The sequence below is a fragment of the Harmonia axyridis genome, chromosome 6 (genome assembly GCF_914767665.1).
Source record: "Harmonia axyridis chromosome 6, icHarAxyr1.1, whole genome shotgun sequence".
NCBI lineage: Eukaryota > Metazoa > Arthropoda > Insecta > Coleoptera > Coccinellidae > Harmonia > Harmonia axyridis.
The window spans coordinates 21,993,099-22,013,021 of NC_059506.1; the positions used below are offsets into that span (position 1 = coordinate 21,993,099).

Consider the following 19,923-nt stretch of genomic DNA (forward strand, 5'->3'; position numbering starts at 1 on the left):
AAAGTGTATGGGTCCATCTATGACTGGTTTTCAATATACTGGGTGTCGAAGTTGGAAAATGGCATTTCTTTGAAGAAACATTTCTCGTAGGAAAACATCTTCAAAGGAACACTTTTGCACGACGAATATTGCTAACTCAAAAGTCAATAATTGTAGACTGGTTTTCAATAAAAATTATTGTTAGATACAGGCTGAGTTCAACATTATTCAAAATGAACTTCGTTTAGTTCAGAACGTTTCTGACACATTCCTGCACAACACATTTTTATTCTATTTATCAGATCATCTCGAGTTTGAACGCTTATTTGACGAACTTTTACTTCTAATGTGTTCCCTGCATAAAATCCGAAGTAGTAAGATCAGAGCTCCTTGGTGGCCATTTTACTGGACCGTAGCTTTCAATCCATTGTTCTCTGAAATATTCATTTAATTGGTCCTTTACATTCCGGCTATTATGAGCCACCAAGGAGCCCTAATCTTACTCCTTTGGATGTTATGTCTTGAATACATTGAAGGAACAAGTTTATCGAATACGCTTAAAAACTCGAGATGATCTGATGAATAGAATCAAATTGTGTTGTACAGAAATGGGCCAGAAACTACGCAGAGTTGTAGATTCAGTGTGAAATGTATTGAACAAGGCGGTAGACATTCTGAACATTTGCTATGAGGTAATTTTTTGGTTATTTATAGCGAGTTTTTTCAGTTTTTTATCCTCTCTCTTAACTTCTTTCTTAAAATATATATTGATAAAATTAGTCGTTTCGTTTGACTCGACAGATAAATTAACAGTTCTAGTGAGATTAAACTCCGATATTCGATTAGAGAAAACAACTGATTCAATCAATAAGAGCTTCAAAATGGAGGAAAATCAGTTTTGAATAATTTCTCATTTTTCGTAAGCAATTTTTCAACACAAAAAAATTCTTGTGTTATAGCCAATCTCATGCTTTTTTGAAAAATGTTATCAAATTTGATGAAACTACAAGGATAACTGAAATGTGTTTTATAACAAAATTGAGATATTTCGTAAAAACACAAGATGTTGAATTGAAGAATTACCGTCAATATTTCGACAATGTATTATATGACATTTTTTGTTGAAAATCAGATGTAGAATCTCGCCTTGAAGTTTTGGACTTTTTGAAAGTATATTTTCGAACAAAATTTAGCTCTTCTAGTCTTCAAAAAACTCTCTACATCAGTCGGATTTCGAAATTCGATACTTATATTTCAACATTTCGCAATTTTTGAGTTCTTATCATGTGTGGTTTCTGCCATATTTCGTTGAATAGTTGGCAGGTAGCTATTAATTCATCACCAACACTCATTCATTAAATTCCAAGTGTGAAACACATGACTTAGGATGAAAGTGCGAGTCAAGAACATCTCTGCTCTAATTATAATGTAATAGGGATGGCTGGAAGTTGGATAATTAGAAGCTGATTTCAGATCTTCCACTGCAATAACTAATGTTAATGTCGTTGTCGGAGCGTCAAGGGATTTTGCTATAAATTCATTTGCTGATTGAAAATGATAAGTTATTGTGCTCATTAGTCTTACATAATTTTAGCGAATTTTAATTTCAATGTGAGTAATCTTTGATCTGCCACATGTGTGTATCAACCACAGTCCACAGACATATAATAACTTGAACTAGCCGTCACGTGACTTCTCACAACACTTTGCGGACTATTAAAGAGGGAAAGAGATGTCAGAGATGTTATGAAGAATGGAAAAATTATTAGCAGAAGAGAAGATCCGAATTGGCTATTAGAATAACACGTTTTCAATTATAATTGAGTATAATATTGAGTTATACGGATCAAACGAGTATTTAATCAGCTTGTAAATGAACCACATTCAGCAAATATATGGGAGAGATTTTCATGATATCTGAAATTCCTTTCAGAAAAAAGCAAGTTTCATTGAGTCCTATCTGAAAAAAAATATATATTTTTATTACAGAGTTTTCAGAAAGCTCAATAGATGTACCCATTATACAGAGTGGTCACTTTTTTAATGGGATTGTATTGGTAACTTTAAAACCATAAGAGTTAGAAGGTCGGTCAAATGGAGAAAAAAGTTGCATGCATAAAAGCATTATCGACCAGTTTAAACAAATCGAGATTATCAGGCCCGGTTATTGAGATATCATAAGAAAAGTAAATGTTGTCATTTTGATTTTTCTTTTTTTCCCAATTTATTTCAAATATTATCAAAAAATGTTATAGGAATTTTTTATTCGACAGTAAATTATCCTCAATTTGACGTAATCAGATTTCGTATACAACGTTCCGTACTTTCTGGGCCACCCTCAACATCATTTTTTTCAATACGGACCTGCATATTTTATGACACTTTTCGAAATAACTTCTAACGCTGAAATCAAGGAAATATCATACAATGTCATTCAAAGTTGATTTTCAGGTGATTTTGACTGTTATCCAAATTTACTGGTGTGTATGTAAGAAAAAACAAGTCAATCTACGATATCAATGTTCTGAACCAAATTCAATTGAACCCAGAAAAAAAAATCGAGAACTGTGGCCAGTGAAAGGAATTTATCAAAAACTACTGTTAACAGAATAGTCAAGATACGTGAATACAATGATTTTTAAATTTGAATACCAAGCAAAAATTATATCGTAATGATCTCAAAATAAAGTTCGATTCAGTAATTTGTTTCAGTGGATCAAATGACAAAGCCAACAATAGTGATTTCTCGCAAGTAGATTGAGACTGTATTGGAAGGTACTCAAGGAGACGAAACAAGCGAATGTATAGGAAGTATGGGTTCCAGAACCCATTTGCATTTTACCAAATGGTGGACATTTCGAACACTTACTTCATTAATTTTCATTTACTTTCGAATAATCATTTGATTTTTCTTTCATTAAATGATACTTTCGTTGAATTATTATGAATTGAAATATGTAAATAATTATTACTGGTTTCTTGCTTTGATTCTGATATGTTCCATTCAGTTCAAGATGGTAAGTTGATTTTCTTATCGAAATGTATTGCATATTGTTAATTAAACTGAAGGTACCTAAATGTAACAGATCATACCCAAAGAAAATTGGATAAGGGTCAAAATCACCTGAAAATCAACTTTGAATGACATTGTAAGATATTTCGTTGATTTCAGCGTTAGAATTTATTTCGAAAAGTGTCATAAAATATGCAGGTCCGTATTGAAAAAAATGAGGTTGAGGGTGGCCCAGAAAGTACGGAACGTTGGATACGAAATCTGATTACGTCAAATTGAGGATAATTTACTGTCGAATAAAAAATTCCTGTAACATTTTTTGATAATATTCGAAATAAATTGGGAAAAAAAGAAAAATCAAAATGACAAAATTTACTTTTCTTATGATATCTCAATAACCGGCCCTGATAATCTCGATTTGTTTGAACTGCTTGACAATGCTTCTATGAATGCAACTTTTTCTCCATTTGACCGACCTTCTAACTCTTACGGTCTAAAAGTTACCAATACAATCCCATTAAAAAAGTGGCCACCCTGTATATAACTGAATTTATATCATTTGAAATGGCTTGTTGCGTCACTTCCAATGATCCTGCCAATTATTGTTGCGTTTGAAACGAGTTTTGATCGAGAAATGCCTTCAATTCTGCATTTTCGAAAACCTTCTCTTTTCCACCGCCATGCTGACCTTCGACGTCAAAATTTCCGTTCTTGAAGCGTTGAATCCACTCTCGACACCTTCTTTCATTAATAGCGGCTTCACCATAGGTATTTGAGAGCATTCGATGAGCCTCAGCCGCAGATTTCTTCATATTTAAGCAGAAAATTAAAACCCCCCCGGCAATTAACGAAAATTTGGCACGTAAGCTGACATGTTTAATTGAGACTAACTTTATGATGCAGACAAAAGTCGACTTATATATCGATGGCGTTATGTTTCTTTCGACTACCACTTATCGCCACAGCCATCTATTGCAACGGCGGAAGCAAAGTTTTACACCTATATCTTACGATGATAACCTCTTCCTTGGCATTTTTGATGATTTTTCTTGACGCACCATTCTGAAAATAAAATTAATCTTTATTTTTAGGATATGGGATCAATGCAATATGATGCAGGACTACATAGAAATTCTGGATGGTTGGGGACAGGGTGCCACAACTCTAGCTCATTTATGCAGTGGTGAAACAGTGCCGCAGATAATGAGCAGTGGTCCAGAATTGATGATAAAGTTCCATACCTCACCATTCGGGAATCCATTTCATCCACTACCACTATCCTATCTACCAGGATTTGAACTTGAAGTTGAAGTAAGTAAAAACTCTTCCTGAAGATACATTGGTAGAGTACATTCAAAGTCACTTGGAGGAATCCAGAATATTTCGATTATACAAGGGTTGTCCAAGTTTTCAGAAATTCCTTTGGGGCCAGTGAAATTTTTGCCTAACAATACTTTCAAATGAATCCCGGTATTTAGCGGATCGCGGTATCCACTTCAAAGAGACATCTGGCCAACCTTCTTTATGGACTAGTTCAAGTTACTTTGGATATACTATAACTGAAGATGGAAAATCTGCCTAAATATTTTTGCGAGTGTGATATCATTGTTCTTGTTTTGCACAATTCCCCAAAAAGTATTGAGGATTGTGATCTCTATTATTCTTAATATTCATTCATAATTATGATTCAACACTTATGTCAATATAATAATAGAGTTCATTTCTGCACTAGAGTAGTCATCCAATAAAATCATAGAAGACAATTCGACATTGGAAACATTCGACTAACAGAGAATTCCATATCACATCTGTAGACTTACAAAAGCTTATGATACTTTACCAACGGAAAAACTTCAGGAAGTATTAAAGGGTTCAAACATCAATCACAGCTATACAAAGTCTTTACACAGGAACTAAATCGAAAATGACAAAAGAAAAATATGTCACTGATGAATTCCTAGTTACTAAAGGTTTGAGGCATGGATGTTGTTTGTCGCCAACATTTTTCAAAATTTTCGTGTCTGCCGCCTTAAAACAATGGAAAAGGAAAGGTCATGACATAGGAATCGAACTGAATGACACAACCCTCTGTACATGGTGGGCAAATTTCGATGTTTTAGCACTACAACTTTTAAACCAGAGGAGATAGACAAAATCTGATACCCCATTCTCGGTCTCTTTTTCTGAGAAACTAACAAGGGTAGTATTCATTTTTGGCCACCTTTTGTTTTCGAGTTATAAGCGAAAATTGGAAAAATGGCGATATCGAAAAACATTTATATCTCCGCTAATACTGATGATAAAGCTCTGAAATTAAAACATTATACAGGCACTTTTTTACGTAGAATCCAGTGGCGTGTTTGCCTTTTCAAAAGTTCTTTAATTACGAAGCTACGACCCAAAGTTATGTTTTTCCAAATGGGAACACTAGATTTCTGTGACACTTTTTGAAAGCTTATTTTTTCTTGATTTCAAAAATATATAACATCGTATGGTTTGTTTTAAAATAAATAACAGAAAATGGTCAAAAACCTTTTTTAACCTAATAGTCTCAATATGTCTATGGTTTCAACTGTTGATGAGCACAGAAAAATTGAGCTTTATATAACAAGAGCAGCGTCCTTCCGTCAATCTGATTATTTCTATGCTTTTCACTAATTTCTACAAAATTCGAATCTGCTCTTGTTATAGAAAGCTCAATTTTTCAGTGCTCATCAACAGTTGAAACCATAGAAATATTGAGACCCTTAGGTAAAAAAAAAAATTTTTTGACATTTTTCTGTTATTTATTTCGATACAAACCATACGATGTTATATATTTTTGAAATCAGGCAAAAATAAGCTTTCAAAAAAGTCTCAGAAATCTAGTGTTCTCATTTGAAAAAACATAACTTTGGGTCGTTACTTCGTAATTAAAGACCCTTTTGAAGAGACAAGCACGTCACTGGATTTTTCGTGAAAAAGTGCCTGTATAATGTTTTAATTTCAGAGCTCTATCATCAGTATTAGCGGAGATATAAATGTTTTTCGATATCGCCATTTTTCCAATTTTCGCTTATAACTCGAAAACATAAGAAGGTGGCCAAAAATGAATACTACCCTTGTTAGTTTCTCAGAAAAAGAGACCGAGAATGGGGTCTCAGATTTTGTCTATCTCGTCTGGTTTAAAAGTTGTAGTGCTAAAACATCGAAAATTGCCCAGCCTGTACAGTGCTCCATCTGAGAGCTCCTCTCCCGGTAGCTACGACACTGCTTATCATCACAGAAGAATATAATATCGCAGAACAATACCCCATAAAAGAAATAAGGTCCAAAACTCACCTGAACGCTTTGTCGCTATTATCGAACTTAGGGACAGTTTGCCGATGACCAGGGGGTTATATCTAATGATAAGGATTATAAGGAATACATGATGCGTAAGCTCATTGAGGAATATGAAGTCTGGAGTTTGTGGCTCAACATAAAAAAAACCAAATATCTTTGTATCGGTGGAGAACCTGTTGATCTAACGCTGCATACTGGTAGAGTAAAAGCACGCTGCCTGGAATACCTATAACTATCTAGAAGTAATTTTCAACTCTACTGAAACGTACAGCAAGGAAATAGAAGGAAAATAACATCGGCGAGAAAGGCAATCTCAGCGAGTGTCTCAGCGACATACTCTGGAGCAAGAATATCACTAAGAAGAGAAAGTTTAATATACCTACATGAGACGTTGGACAATCCAGTCTATTATATGGGTCTGAGAATTGGAGATTAACCGAAAAATATAAAAGAAGATTGGAAGCGGTTGAGATGGACGCAATAAGGAGATCGCTACATATTTCAACAAGGGATAGGAGTATAAATGATACCATTAAGAATATTTTTTACTTATATGAGTTAGGTGCACGACTGAATGAAAAACTCAACTGGTAAGCTACTTTGCACATATAAGTCCAATTGAAAAGTCCCCGGTCTGATGCACAGATCGCGGTGCTAATATTAAATCCATATGATTTTTAGTTAGTAACAACCTTCAAACGATACGTGTCAAAATTTGACAGCAGTCCGACCATTAGTTTGTGAGATATTGCGTTGTGAGTGTAGCTAATTTTGTTATTTGAAAAAAGATGGAAGAGAAGAATTTCGTGTGCTGATAAAATATTGCTTTTTGAAGGGATAAAATACAGTTGAAGCAAACTCTTGGCTTGATGAATAGTTTCCGGGGTCTGCACCAGGAGAATCAACGATTATTGATTGGTATGCTAAGTTTAAACGTGGTGTAATGAGCACCGAAGACGGCGAACGCAGTGGACGCCCAAAAGAGGCGAAAAAATAAAAGTTCAAAAAATAATTTTGAATGACCTTAAAGTGAAGTTGATCGAGATAGCAGACATTTTGAAAATATCATCTGAACGTGTACATCATATCATTCACGAATATTTGTACATGAGAAAACTGTATGCAAAATGGGTGCCGCGCGAGCTCACAATCGATCAAAAGCAACAACGTGTTAATGATTCTGAGCAGAGTTTGAAGCTGTTTAAGTGCAAAAAACATGAATTTTTGCGTTGATATGTGACAATGGATGAAACATGGCTCCATCATTTCACTCCGGAGTCCAATCGACAGTCAGCTGAGTGGACTACACACGATGGCCCAATTTGAAGGAAAAAATGGTGCTTTTTCATCAAGACAATGCGCCGTGTCACAAATCAATGAAAACAATGGCAACATTTCATGAATTGGGCTTCGAATTGCTTCTGCATCCACCGTTTTCGCCAGATCTGGCCTCCAGCGACTTTTTTCTGTTGTCAGACCTCAAAAGAATGTTCGCTGAAAATAAATTTAGCGCAATGAAGAAGTAATCGCCTATTTAGAAGCGAGAGACGAATCGTACTACGAAAATGATATCGAAAAGTTGGAATATCGCTATAATCGCTGTATCGCTCTCGAAGTCAACTATGATGAATAACAAAATCGAATTCTGCCAAAAAAATGTGTTTTATTATGGTAGACCGAGGACTTCTCACTTGACCTATTATTATACAATGTTTAATTTCTATTATTTCTCCATTATATCGCTATTTCTATTGGAATTTTAAAGTAAAAGAATTTAATAACGGTATTCTTGAATGGAAGAATATCGAGCAAGTCGCTCTGCTCTGAATAGGGATTCAATCGACTACAAAATTGATATGGGTAACTTCCTTTTTGATCATTTATTGTTACCATCAACCTTTGAAGGTCTTGCACGGTAGTATCTTGAATATTTTCCAACAGCCATCCTGATCTAACGCCTGGCTCTGAAGCCAGCCGTAATTACATGAAATTCAGTTGAATAAGCCATCAATATCATTCTTTCTATGACTTTTGAAAATACACTTCATAGAAATTGGATAATAGTCCGCACATCCATCGCATCATCAGGACTAGTTTTCATTTTTTTTTAAGAATTAATTCTACAAATTTAAGTAAAATGAAACAAAAATGTGGAAGAATCATTGAAATATTTCTAGAAATGAAAAAGTTATTGGACTTTGAAGTTGCGCTTGGAAGAATAATTTCATAGTAAGTGTAAGTGTCGTGACGTCACACACTAGACGGCTGGTATTCGCAGAGTGCTTACGAATTCATTGGTGTATAATCACTTGTGGTGTTCGTGTCGTGTTTTGTTCGTTACACGATGGCTGAAATAACTTACTATATACATATAAATTACTTTTTTCTCTTTTTCCTTTTTACTCCTCAGATAAATATGTTTTACCATTGATAGACTTCAACAACCAGAACTCAACTACAAACTGTTTATGAAACGTTTTTTAAATAAATCATCGTTATAAGTTGAACCATGATGAAGCAAACTCAAAAGTAGATACTTACTTGAAAAGTTTAACTCCTTTTATTTCTGCACTGACATAAGATGGATTTGAAGAAAAAAACTCCATCACTGCGAATATATCCTATTTTAGGCAAATTGTCACTTTGTCCTTTCACGAAGCCTTCTTCCATTATGGTGACATAAAAACAAAACTCGAGTTAAAACTACACTGTACAACTACAAACGGCGCGAGAGCCTTGGCGCGGCTAAGTATTTAAACGTAATTTATGGTGTAGCGATCACAGGCAAGAGCCGTGACGTCACAGACCAAAGACGTTCCGCGCTAAAATACGTAAATTTAAATAATCTATTTCTCAGTCATTTATTGATGGATTTTCAAAATTTTTTCACTGATTTATCAGTTTTGCTCTATATTTTAATTCTATCGTGTCAAATATAGTATTATCAACATCACTAAACTAGTCCATTGTATTATTTATTTCATTACTTTTAGCACGAAAGCGTATGAAACAATTAGGATCTGCAGCAATTTGATTATTTTCCTCTCTGTGGACCATGAATATCGAAGATGCTCAATTATATATTAATCGTCCCTTTTTGGACCCTATCAACACATTTTAACCCTAATTAGTCTCCAGACGAAATTTCGCAAAGGTAGACCGGTTCGCCGCAGTGGGAACGTCCAGGCTATTCATAGAAAAGAGAAGAGACAGAGAAAACCCCTGCCAGAAAGGGAGATTCATTAATAAAACGTAGGGGTTTTGCGAGGATCAACGTCAAACCTCGAACTAGACGCCAGATAAATGTCCTCCATGGCGCCCTTGATATGACATAATCGTTCATCCCTTACTTTTAATTCAGTTTGGGCTTACGGTGGCACAAGTTTTCGGACGTTCGAATCCACTTTGACTCTGACAGCCATAATGCCCCTAGTGGAATTGCCTAGATCAGCGGTTCTCAAATCTGCTGATGGAAAGTGGTTCGTATTAAGAATTATCTGTAACGTTCTTACTGTTATTCGATTGATATTCTGAGATTGTGTAAAACGAGCTAGTTTGAAAAAGAGGTTTTCTGCGAAATTGAAAAATTAGAGGAAAATTATGATTCGATCTGTTCGTGAATACACTGCTCAACAATTGATAGGGATCACTTACTTGTTCTAAATTTATTTCTGAAATATTCGCTTCAAGATTATAAATTTAGTCAGATATCAGAGTATTTTCAGTTGATAATATGGTTCACTTGAGAAAAGAATGAAAAAATGGAAAGTTGGAGAGAAAAAAAGACTTTATTAGGAACACTCGAAATTCTGTGTTTGAATAACATAAAAATTTTATGATGAAACCACAAGAAGGCTGAAGTTTCGGTTAAGCTAGTACCTAGTTGGTCCCCACGAGCTCGTCTCAAGCATTCTACCCTACGAGGCATACTTTCGATCAAACGATTTATAAAATTTTGGGGCAAATTCGTCCAAATATCCCGTAAAGCGTTAGAAAGGTCCTCCAGGTTATTGATCGGTTGTTCTAAGGTTGACAATTGTCTAGACATCTCAGACCAGACATGTTCGATGCAATTCATGTCTGGAGAGCGAGCTGGCCAGTCCATCCTATCAATAGCATGAGTTTCTAGCGCTTCATTAACCAGACGACTACGGTGTGGACGGGCATTATCTTCAATTAAAATGAAATTCTCGCCCACGGCAGCCGCAAACGGAACAATTATGGGTTCAATAATCATATCGTGATATCTCTGGCTGGTCATGATGGTGTTCTGCAGAACAACCAACTCTGTGCGTTGGTTCAAACAAAAGCCTCCCCATACACATATAGAACCTCCGCCAAAAGCTGTTGTGGGTACCATAAACTGTTCTGCATACCTTCGACCTCTTTCCCTTCAAGCAAGAATACGTCCATCGGAGTTGACCAAACGAAATCTAGACTCATCCGTAAATAAACATCGGCTCCAATCTTCAAGTGTCCAATTGCGGTGCTCCTCAGCCCATTGCCGTCGATGAACCCGGTGTTCCCTACTCAAACGGGGATGTTGTACCCTCCTACGTGCTCTCAAACCACGAACATGTAGTCGTCGTCTTACAGTCTGGTTCGAAATTAGAACTCCTGTTGCAACTCTCAGTGATCTATTGAGCCGCGACGCCGGGTAAGTGGGATTTCTCCTAGCACTGAGGATCAAAAGACGATCTTGGGCAGCTGTTGTACTGCGCTGCCGACCTCCCCCATGAACATAAGCTACTGAGTCGTTTTGGATGAACCTATTCCAAGCCTGACTCACGACACTTTGCGAAACATTCAACCGACGGGACACTTCTCGCTGGGACAAACCTTCCTGTATCCACCGTATGATTTGGTCCAGTTGCACAGGAGCCAAACGTCTTCTCGGCATGACTGATAAGCTGATATTGTTCTCATTTCTTCAATTATTGTTATTATTATGTGTTTGAACGAGAGAAAAAACAGATTCAATAACAAATACCACATTGCTTTTCACTCCACCTGTAACAGCCTACAGATAATAATCGATTTTGTGAACAAGAGCCGATGAAGTGAGGAAGACTTTGATATAATCAACTCAAAACATCTTACTTTTTCCTTAGAGAACATATAATGTACAGATATTCACGAGATAACTTGAAAAAAATACAAATGAAGAGAAGTTCATGAGTGATCCCTAGCAATTGTTGATCAGTGTACATGAATTTGGAATTTGCAAGAGAAATCTTGAAGAATCTTTATTCTTCGCGTTTGAAGAAAACGACCTTCCTACCTTAACTAACCTGCCGTATTTTGATGTTCCTGGCATCTATATTTGCCTATTTTCCTTTTGACGATTTTTGTTTTCAACTTTATTTATCTTTTTTTTCATATTTGAAATTGAGTAGTACTAAACTTCTATTCTGTCGTAGTTGATCTCTGCGTCTTTCAATGATAGGTTGGTAACACATCTTCAACAGGTTTGTAGTCAACTAGTCTTTTAAGTTCGTCATTTGGATGTTGATTTTTCGAAAATTTCTAGACCATTGTCTTCAAGAAATCTGTGAGTTTCAAATTCCAAGTCTGTGGGTTTGTTGGTTTCTCAGAAACCACGGCATCTTCATTGCTGCTCTCAAGAGTTTATTTTCTGTTACTTATATATTCTTGATTTGGGTTTTAGCTGCATAGCCTCATGCTGCCAATCCATATGTTATTCGAGGTTTTGAAATTGATTTGATCCTACTCATTTTCTTATTCCTGTTCATTTGGGCCTTTCTTCCTATATGTGGTATGCTCATTGTTGAGTTTGTTTTATCTACTGGGTAATACATATGTTTATTCCATGTAATTCTATTAGCTAGCGTTACACCTAAATACTTGACTTCATTTTCCCGTTTCATATCTTATCTATCTATCTTTACTGTGTTGGGTGATCATCACCTGTTTGTATTCCTGTTTATATAAAAAAATAAATCTTTAGATTTGGATTGATCTTTTGTCTCCTTTTCTGTAGTACCATAGCCTGGTCTTTTTGCCGTTTATTTAAATATTCAATTCAATGAACCATTCGTCTATATCAGCCATACTCAACGTGCGGCCCTTTGCCCCTTTTTATGCGACCCGAGCAACGGCATAGTCCAGTATTACAATTTTCACAATAGTATCACAAATAAAGTTTCGAAATTACGCAAAAATAACGGTGTCAATATTTACTCATTCACCTTTGTTTTCTCCCTTATTGCGTACACACAGAACACTATATCCATAATATAAACAATGGATTCTTTATGTACATACTATACCTAAATTACCTAATCTTCTTAGCGAGAATGCCTTGTCTCACGTTTTTTGCTCTTGAAGTTTTCGTTTCTATGGATTCTTGGGTGCGTTTTTTAGCTGATTATACAGTCAAATTGTCATATTATTGTGTAATTTTTTTTCGGGCCAGTACCATGATTTTTAAAACCTCTTATTAGCATTATTGCGTGAATTATGCTAATAAAAGGATTTAGAAATCATGGTACCTACCAAAATAAAAAATTGCGATATCAAAAATTACTCCAATTTTCTTAAAATCGTCAATAGTATCCCCTGTTTTCGTTGTTGGAAGCGTTTCCCTAACACCCTGTATATTTTAATTTTCGCACTTCCCTATACTAATATTACAAATCTGAAAAACGTAATCTGCCTGTCTGTTACGCTTTGACGCATAAACCACTGAATCGATTTTGATAAAATTTGGTTCACAGACAGGAACTAGTAGAGCTTAGGAAAGGAGTAAGGCTACTTTGTAACCAATTTAAAAAAAAAGTTTTGATAATGCACGATAAACGAAAACCGCGCGGGCTAAAGCTAGTTTTACAACTAGGTAAATTACTGCGCAGTGACGGCTCGTGCCCTCGAGATGTGGGTCGGCCACACATTTGAATAAACATAGAGAAAACCTCTCATGAATACATATAAATAAATGTATAAAATATAAAAAAATCTTATAAAGACCACAAAAAATATTGTGGAAATGACCGCATGTATTCTGGTCAAAATGTATGACCTTGCGTACCCTTTATTCATTTTTATAGATCAAATCAATTCGACGATCTTTCTTTGTCGCGAAGTCATCAATTATTTTCTCGAAAAAAATGTTTCCTCTGGCTAGTTCTTTAACTAAACCTCTTTCCATTGATATCAGTGCCAGGTTATTTAAACGGTCTTGAGACATCGTGTTCCTACTGAAAGATTTTATTCTTTTGAGCGCTGAAAAACTTCTTTCTACTGACGCGGATGTTGGTGGCAGGGACAAAATCATACAAAATAACTTATATAATTCAGGAACATCGGACACAATATTATTTGAGAAAATGAATTCCGTAATACCATTCAGCGTATTTGAATTGCCGAAGATAGCATTGTCCGAGTACAAAATTTGTAATTCACGTTTGAGTTCATCCTTATCGAAAAAGTTTTTGTAATTATCGATCAAAGATTTGAAAGGTATTTCCGGAAAATTACGAACGTATATATCAAATTTATTAAAATTCACTAGTTCCAAAAAATGAAGTGATGAAATGTCTTTAAACCTTATTTCAATTTAAGTTATAATTACATCCAGAATTCCACAAAAAAGCCGTTTCATTGAGGAAATATCCGTGAGCTGAATTTCGGAATCTATTTTACGTTTTCGACGTCTAGTACTCGGTGGCATTACTTCTGGGAGTTTTCTACTTCTGAATATAAGCGAATGAAATACTCATCTTCTGTGCGAAATTTTTTCAGAGTCGATAATAAAGAAGTGATTCTGGCGTTGCAATAAGTTATATCTGATAACTTATGCTGGATTATAAAAAAAAACGAGATCAATGTATGTAAAAATCAAATTAAAAGAGTGGAGAATGAATAAAAATTCGAAATCATTCAACATTTTCTTCAGACCGGTAGCTTCACGTATTGTAATATCATCCCATTCATCCAAATTGTCGCTGATATGATCAAAAACTTCAATTAATTCTTCGCTCTTATCGAATATTGTTTTTACAGCGCGAGATTTGAAACTCCAACGAGTTTCCGAGCTAGAGGGTAATCTTTTTTTGCAAATTTCGTATAGAATATTAGTGCTTTTACTTGATTTAGTGAAAAACGACAAAAATCCTAAAAGAGTCGAAAAAAAACACGCGACACTCATTGATTTTCTTGGTCGAATCTTGTAACACTAAATTCAATTTATGTGCATAACAGTGCGTGAATAGTGCTTGAGGAGCAATTGTTTTTATTCGCGCTTGTAACCCATTGATTTCCCCCGCCATCACAGCTGCCCCGTCTTATGTTTGACCTACTAATTTAGTCGCTAAATTGAAATCTTTAAAATTATCCAACAAGGTATTGAAAATATCATTCGCAGTTCGGCCTTTACTAACATCGAAAAAACCCCAAAATCGTTCGGAAATTTTACCGTCTCGAACGAAGCGGAAAATTACTGACATCTGACAAAAACATTTAACATCCGTTGTCTCGTCTATTTCCCAAGAAAAACACGCAGAATTATTTATTTCCTTGCGAATTTTCTCCCTCGAAATCTGCGAAGGAGAACTGCTAAGCCATGTGCATGCAATTATCCCCCCTACTGAGGTACGGCTGGCCGATCTTACCGCGAGGCGCGAATTACAGAACTTTTGAAATCAGGATGTTTTCAAAGTTAGGAATATATTTATTATATTTTCATGATCAGAAAATCAATACCTAACTACTATCGAACGACATAAATAAGTTCTTTTCTGATTAAGGCGTAATATCCCATAATTAACCATTCATTTGAATATATTAATTATATTTTCATGATCTGAAAATCAATAGCTACTATCGAACGGCATAAATAAGTTCTTTTCTGATTAAGACATAATGTCTCATAATTAACCATTCATTTAATTATCAAATATTTTAAATAAACTGTGAAAAGTTGCTGCTTGACGCTCTGCAATAGGATAACCGTCCGGCCGACCCTGTGTATTGGGAAGCGACCTAACATCGAGTTGTTGTGCCGTTCTACTGAGTGGTCGTATTCTGGGCGTATGTCGTAGTATCTTTTCCTTTACGTAGCGCTCTCGGTAGCGCTGGTTCCGCTATCGGCTCTTGGCCGACCTAACGTGATGAGATGCTTTCAGTGACATTCCAGGTGTTGCAATTGTATAATTGTAACATTTGTGTTACATTTCAGACCTAATGTTACGGTGTTACGTACAATTCTGGAATAACCTGTTTGGGGTGATGTTACGAAAAGTAACCATTTACGATTGTGGTTTGTTACAATTTATGAAAGGGAATAACAACGCTGGATGCTTTGGAAATCGAATATTAGGTGGGTCCGAAAGAAAATATTGGCCGGTATAAGTTATATTTTCCTGTTCTGAGTGGAAATATTCATTACCGAGGGAATTTGGATATCGAAATCGATAACTCCGATTGAGTTTGAATATCTAGAATTATTTTCTATTTCCCGATAATTTTTGGGTCGGCCCGGCCGACCCTGCCGACCCTGACGAGCCGTCCCTGTTACTGCGGCCCGCAAGAATGAACAGTAGCAATTATGCGGCCCGAGGTGAAAAAGAGTTGAGTATGACTGTTCTATATCTTCTAGTTGTTACCATTTTACAGGTTTTGCTAGTATAGCTTGCCATCCTCATTTTATAAGGTAGTATTGCCAAACTTGATCGAAGGCTCTCTCAACATTTGAAACCACTAAATCTTTTGGCTTGATTATTCTGAAATCCTTCAGTAGCATATTCGATTAGTCTCAGTAGTTGAAGTTCTGTGGGATGATCTCTTCTGAAACCGAATTGCTGTATACTTATTTGCCTGTACTTTTGTGGGAATGTAATATTTTCAGCCATCTGGTTTAGCTCAAGCCTCAACTGCAAGTCGATGGAACTTGTCTACAAATTCCAGTAGATGAATTTGGTGAGTTTTTTGTTTTGTTATTTTCAACGATGAACCTTTGGAATGGCTTACGGAAAACAAAATTAAGTTTGACTCACTGATGATAAATCTGTCCTCGAATTCTGGACGTCCGACCAGCCGTATACAGATGAATTTCCAAAGGAAGGAATCGAAAAGGGCCCCCCCCAACCGCGCGTGCAACGCGTGCACCGCACGCGGGCGCCACTTTAAAAGGGCGCCAAAACCTCTTATAGACCGCATGAAGAACCGATGGACCAAAGGTTTTCGAAAAAGATTCTTTCGAATTTTTTTAACAATTTTTTTTTCTAAACTTCTTTCTTGTAATTTATAAAAGTTTCCGAACGTGGCAATCGGTATGAAATAGCCACATATTGGTTTACAAAAACGCATAATCGATGCTAATCCTAGGGAATTTTTGCGCCATGTGCTGCACACAGCTTAAATTTAACTGAAAATTATGCTGCTAAGGTTTCAAATGAAACAGTGGACTCTTTTGATATTGTACAAGAACTTTATATCTATATTTCTCTTCATCCACAAAAAGATTGGAATGTTATAAAAAAGCAAAATGATGCAAAGTGTAGCGATTGACATTAAAGTTTGCCAAAACTATGAGAAATTATAGGGATGATAATGTTCTCGAGGAAAAACTTGCGAAAGCTGGAAAACTAGCGAACCAAAATTGTTCGATTATGAACAGACGGATGAAGCACCTCAAGATCCAAAAATTGCTTTTAAAATAAATTCCTTTTTGAAATAATTGATCAAACACTAAGTTCCTTAAATAGTAGATTTGATATGATATCTGATAACGATAACGTTTTTTGTTTTATTTGTGATATTCTTAAATTAAATGATAAATATCTATTAAAATGCTGTCATGCTCTTCAACAAGAGCTAACTGATCAGGAAAAAAAAGAGGCTGACGTAAAACAAAATGATTTATTCAACGAGATAAAAGCCCTAAGATTGTTTTCATTATCTGAAGCGAAAATCCTCTTGAAATTCTACAATATATTTTTGAAAATAATCTCACTTCTTCTCTACCGAATCTTAGTATAGCCTCAAGAATCCTTCTCACATTACCTGTGTCTGTTGCTTCTGGTGAGAGATCATTCACTAAATTAAAAATGATTGAAAACTATTTGAAGTCTACCATGTCATAAGAAAGATTTTCTGGATTGGCAATCTTAGATATAGAGCAAGAGATACTCGATAAAATTGATTGATTGATTATATAAAAAAATTTGCAACAGCCAAATCTAGAAAAACATCCATTCAATTTCTGGATTGATCCTAATTAAATGTTTATGCCTTTATGAATAATTTATAGAAGAATACAGCTTAAGTTTTGAAACACATTTAAAATGTATTATGTTACAACTAACACCATAAAGTTCTTAAGGCAATGAAGGTTGCTGATAGATTTTCAACCATTCTACACTAAATTCTTAACAAAACAAAAAAAAAATTCCGATTATCCAGCAGATGTCCCTTGCGGGGGCCCTGGAATCGAAACATTATAATTTTCTGGGTAGATTCAGATCTCATAAGTCAGATTAAAAGATGAATAGTTGTCTAAGAATTTTTAGGACCTTAGTTAGCAAGACATTTGTTGTTATTCATTAGTACTATCTAGATTCTAGACTATCATATATGTATACTCTGAGAGTATATTTCATTGCCAAATGTTTTTCCATTCATCTCTCGCGGTTTCCACTTCTCCTTTTATTCGGATGTTCCCAATTTTTTGATGGGAGAATGGCTCTTCAGTTTGAGTACCGCTGAAAAACACGAACTGGTTTTTAGTTGATTGAAATTCATTTCACGGTAACAATGAATTCTTGAATATTTTCGCTGAACTTTTTTGTTTATGATTGATGATTTGTCAGAATAAACATTGCGAATAACTTGAATCAACTTTCGTTATTCTCATTGGGGTGTATTTATAATTTTTCATCTCGCTCCTTGGTTCTAGAAACACGTATTTTTCTGTTGAAAGATAAGCGTAATTTATGCACTTTTATGTATCCTTCTACCTTCTGTTCGAATCATTATTATTTTTTCGATGAGAGGCATAAACATTGATCAAGTATCTTATGGATATTGCGTAGGCTTTGTTACTGTGTCCCATCTTCACTTCAGGTACAGCATTCTTTAACCAATTGTGAATGTTTGAGCGATGTCTCTTCACAATGCTTATAATTTTTGTATTTTCAGCCAAGAAAGGTCTCAAACGATAAGATTCGATTCAATGATGACGAATTCGAAGTTTAAAAAAAATGATAAAAATAAAAACCCTACTGATTCGATCGGAATGATAATTTGCATTTTGATGTTGAATGACAATTCAAAGTCTTGTGCAAAATTTCAGGATGATCGCATAAAAAGAACCATAGGATATAAAAATTTAATGAATTATTGTAACCACAAAACCGACGAAGTTGAGAAATGTGTTATTTTGAAATAACAATTTAAAACTTCGTCTGAAATTTCAAGCTGTTCACATAATCAGAACCGCACAAAATTTTATATGAATATTGGAAAAGAAATATCCAATATTCCCTTGACTACAAAGCCAATTGGGTTGGGATTTTGCACATAAAATAACCTTGGCAAGATTCTAAAAAACTTTTTCATACATAGAAATAAATATCACAACTTCAAACCACTTGCAAAATTTTGCGTCATCATAATTCAGACTAAAATATTTTATTTATTTTGTGTTTGATTCATTGTTTTCAAGTTCAAATATTTTCGATTTATTTGCTGTTTTTGATCTATCCTTTATCCAATTTGTTGATTAGAAGTTTTCTGAAATTCAGGGAAGGCATTCGTAAAGGGTTAAAAAACTGTGGTTCTCGAAATAATTTTTCCGACAAGTTCAAGATTTATTGAATTATGAAATTTCCCTCATAAGAGAATGTTTATTGATCACACTGTATGACGCTGCCAAGCAGAAGATTAATAATTTTTTTAATGAATTGAATTTTTGTGGTTACGAAAAAAATCCTATTGTTTACGTACAGGGTGATCCAATATTCATGAGAAGAGAAAAAGTCTTAAATTTTCCTGGTCCGGATCTAATTTATTCGATTTCAGAAATTGTGAAGAAAGACGATAATAAAGGGTGACAAAACTTCAAAATTTGAAATTATTCGGTTGATTAGTTAAAGAGTTATTGAACTGAGAAATTTCACTCATGAAATGAACATCACCCTGTATATCCCAAACCAAGGCCCTCAGGTGATTGAAACCTCTTGATACGAGTACTCCATGATGACCTTCATTCATGGTATCCGTTTGTCGCATTCCCTGGACACCCTGTATCCAATTAAGATTTTTTCGGAAAGATACTGTATCCAAACCGCCCAGCAAAGGCTGACATGGAAGTCTTTGGAAGAGGCCATGTCCAGGAGTGGATATCTAGAGGCTAAAGAAGAAGAAGAAGATTTTTTTTATTAGAATATAAGATAAGATGACACAGATCAACCGGTGAGATTCACCATATGCTTTGTTGATGATGATTCTTGTTTCTTTTAGAAAATTGTTCTGAAATTTTTAAAAATGGCATTCGTTGACACATTTCTTTTTGTGTTTGAAGTCCCCTACAGGGCCAGAGTTGTACGAGCCAGTATCTATGTTGAATAAATATGCCATTATCGAGAAAA

At 35.2% G+C, this 19,923-nt stretch overlaps 1 protein-coding gene across 1 annotated transcript in view; it reads left to right on the forward strand.

Moving 5' to 3' along the window:
* Window positions 1–19,923, forward strand: part of LOC123682957 — a 129,021-nt gene that overhangs the window by 105,362 nt on the left and 3,736 nt on the right. Inside the window, exon 6 of the mRNA XM_045621819.1 lies at window positions 4,084–4,303. Within this exon, the coding sequence (XP_045477775.1) occupies window positions 4,084–4,303 (220 nt within the window). The remainder of the gene's footprint in view (window positions 1–4,083; window positions 4,304–19,923) is intronic.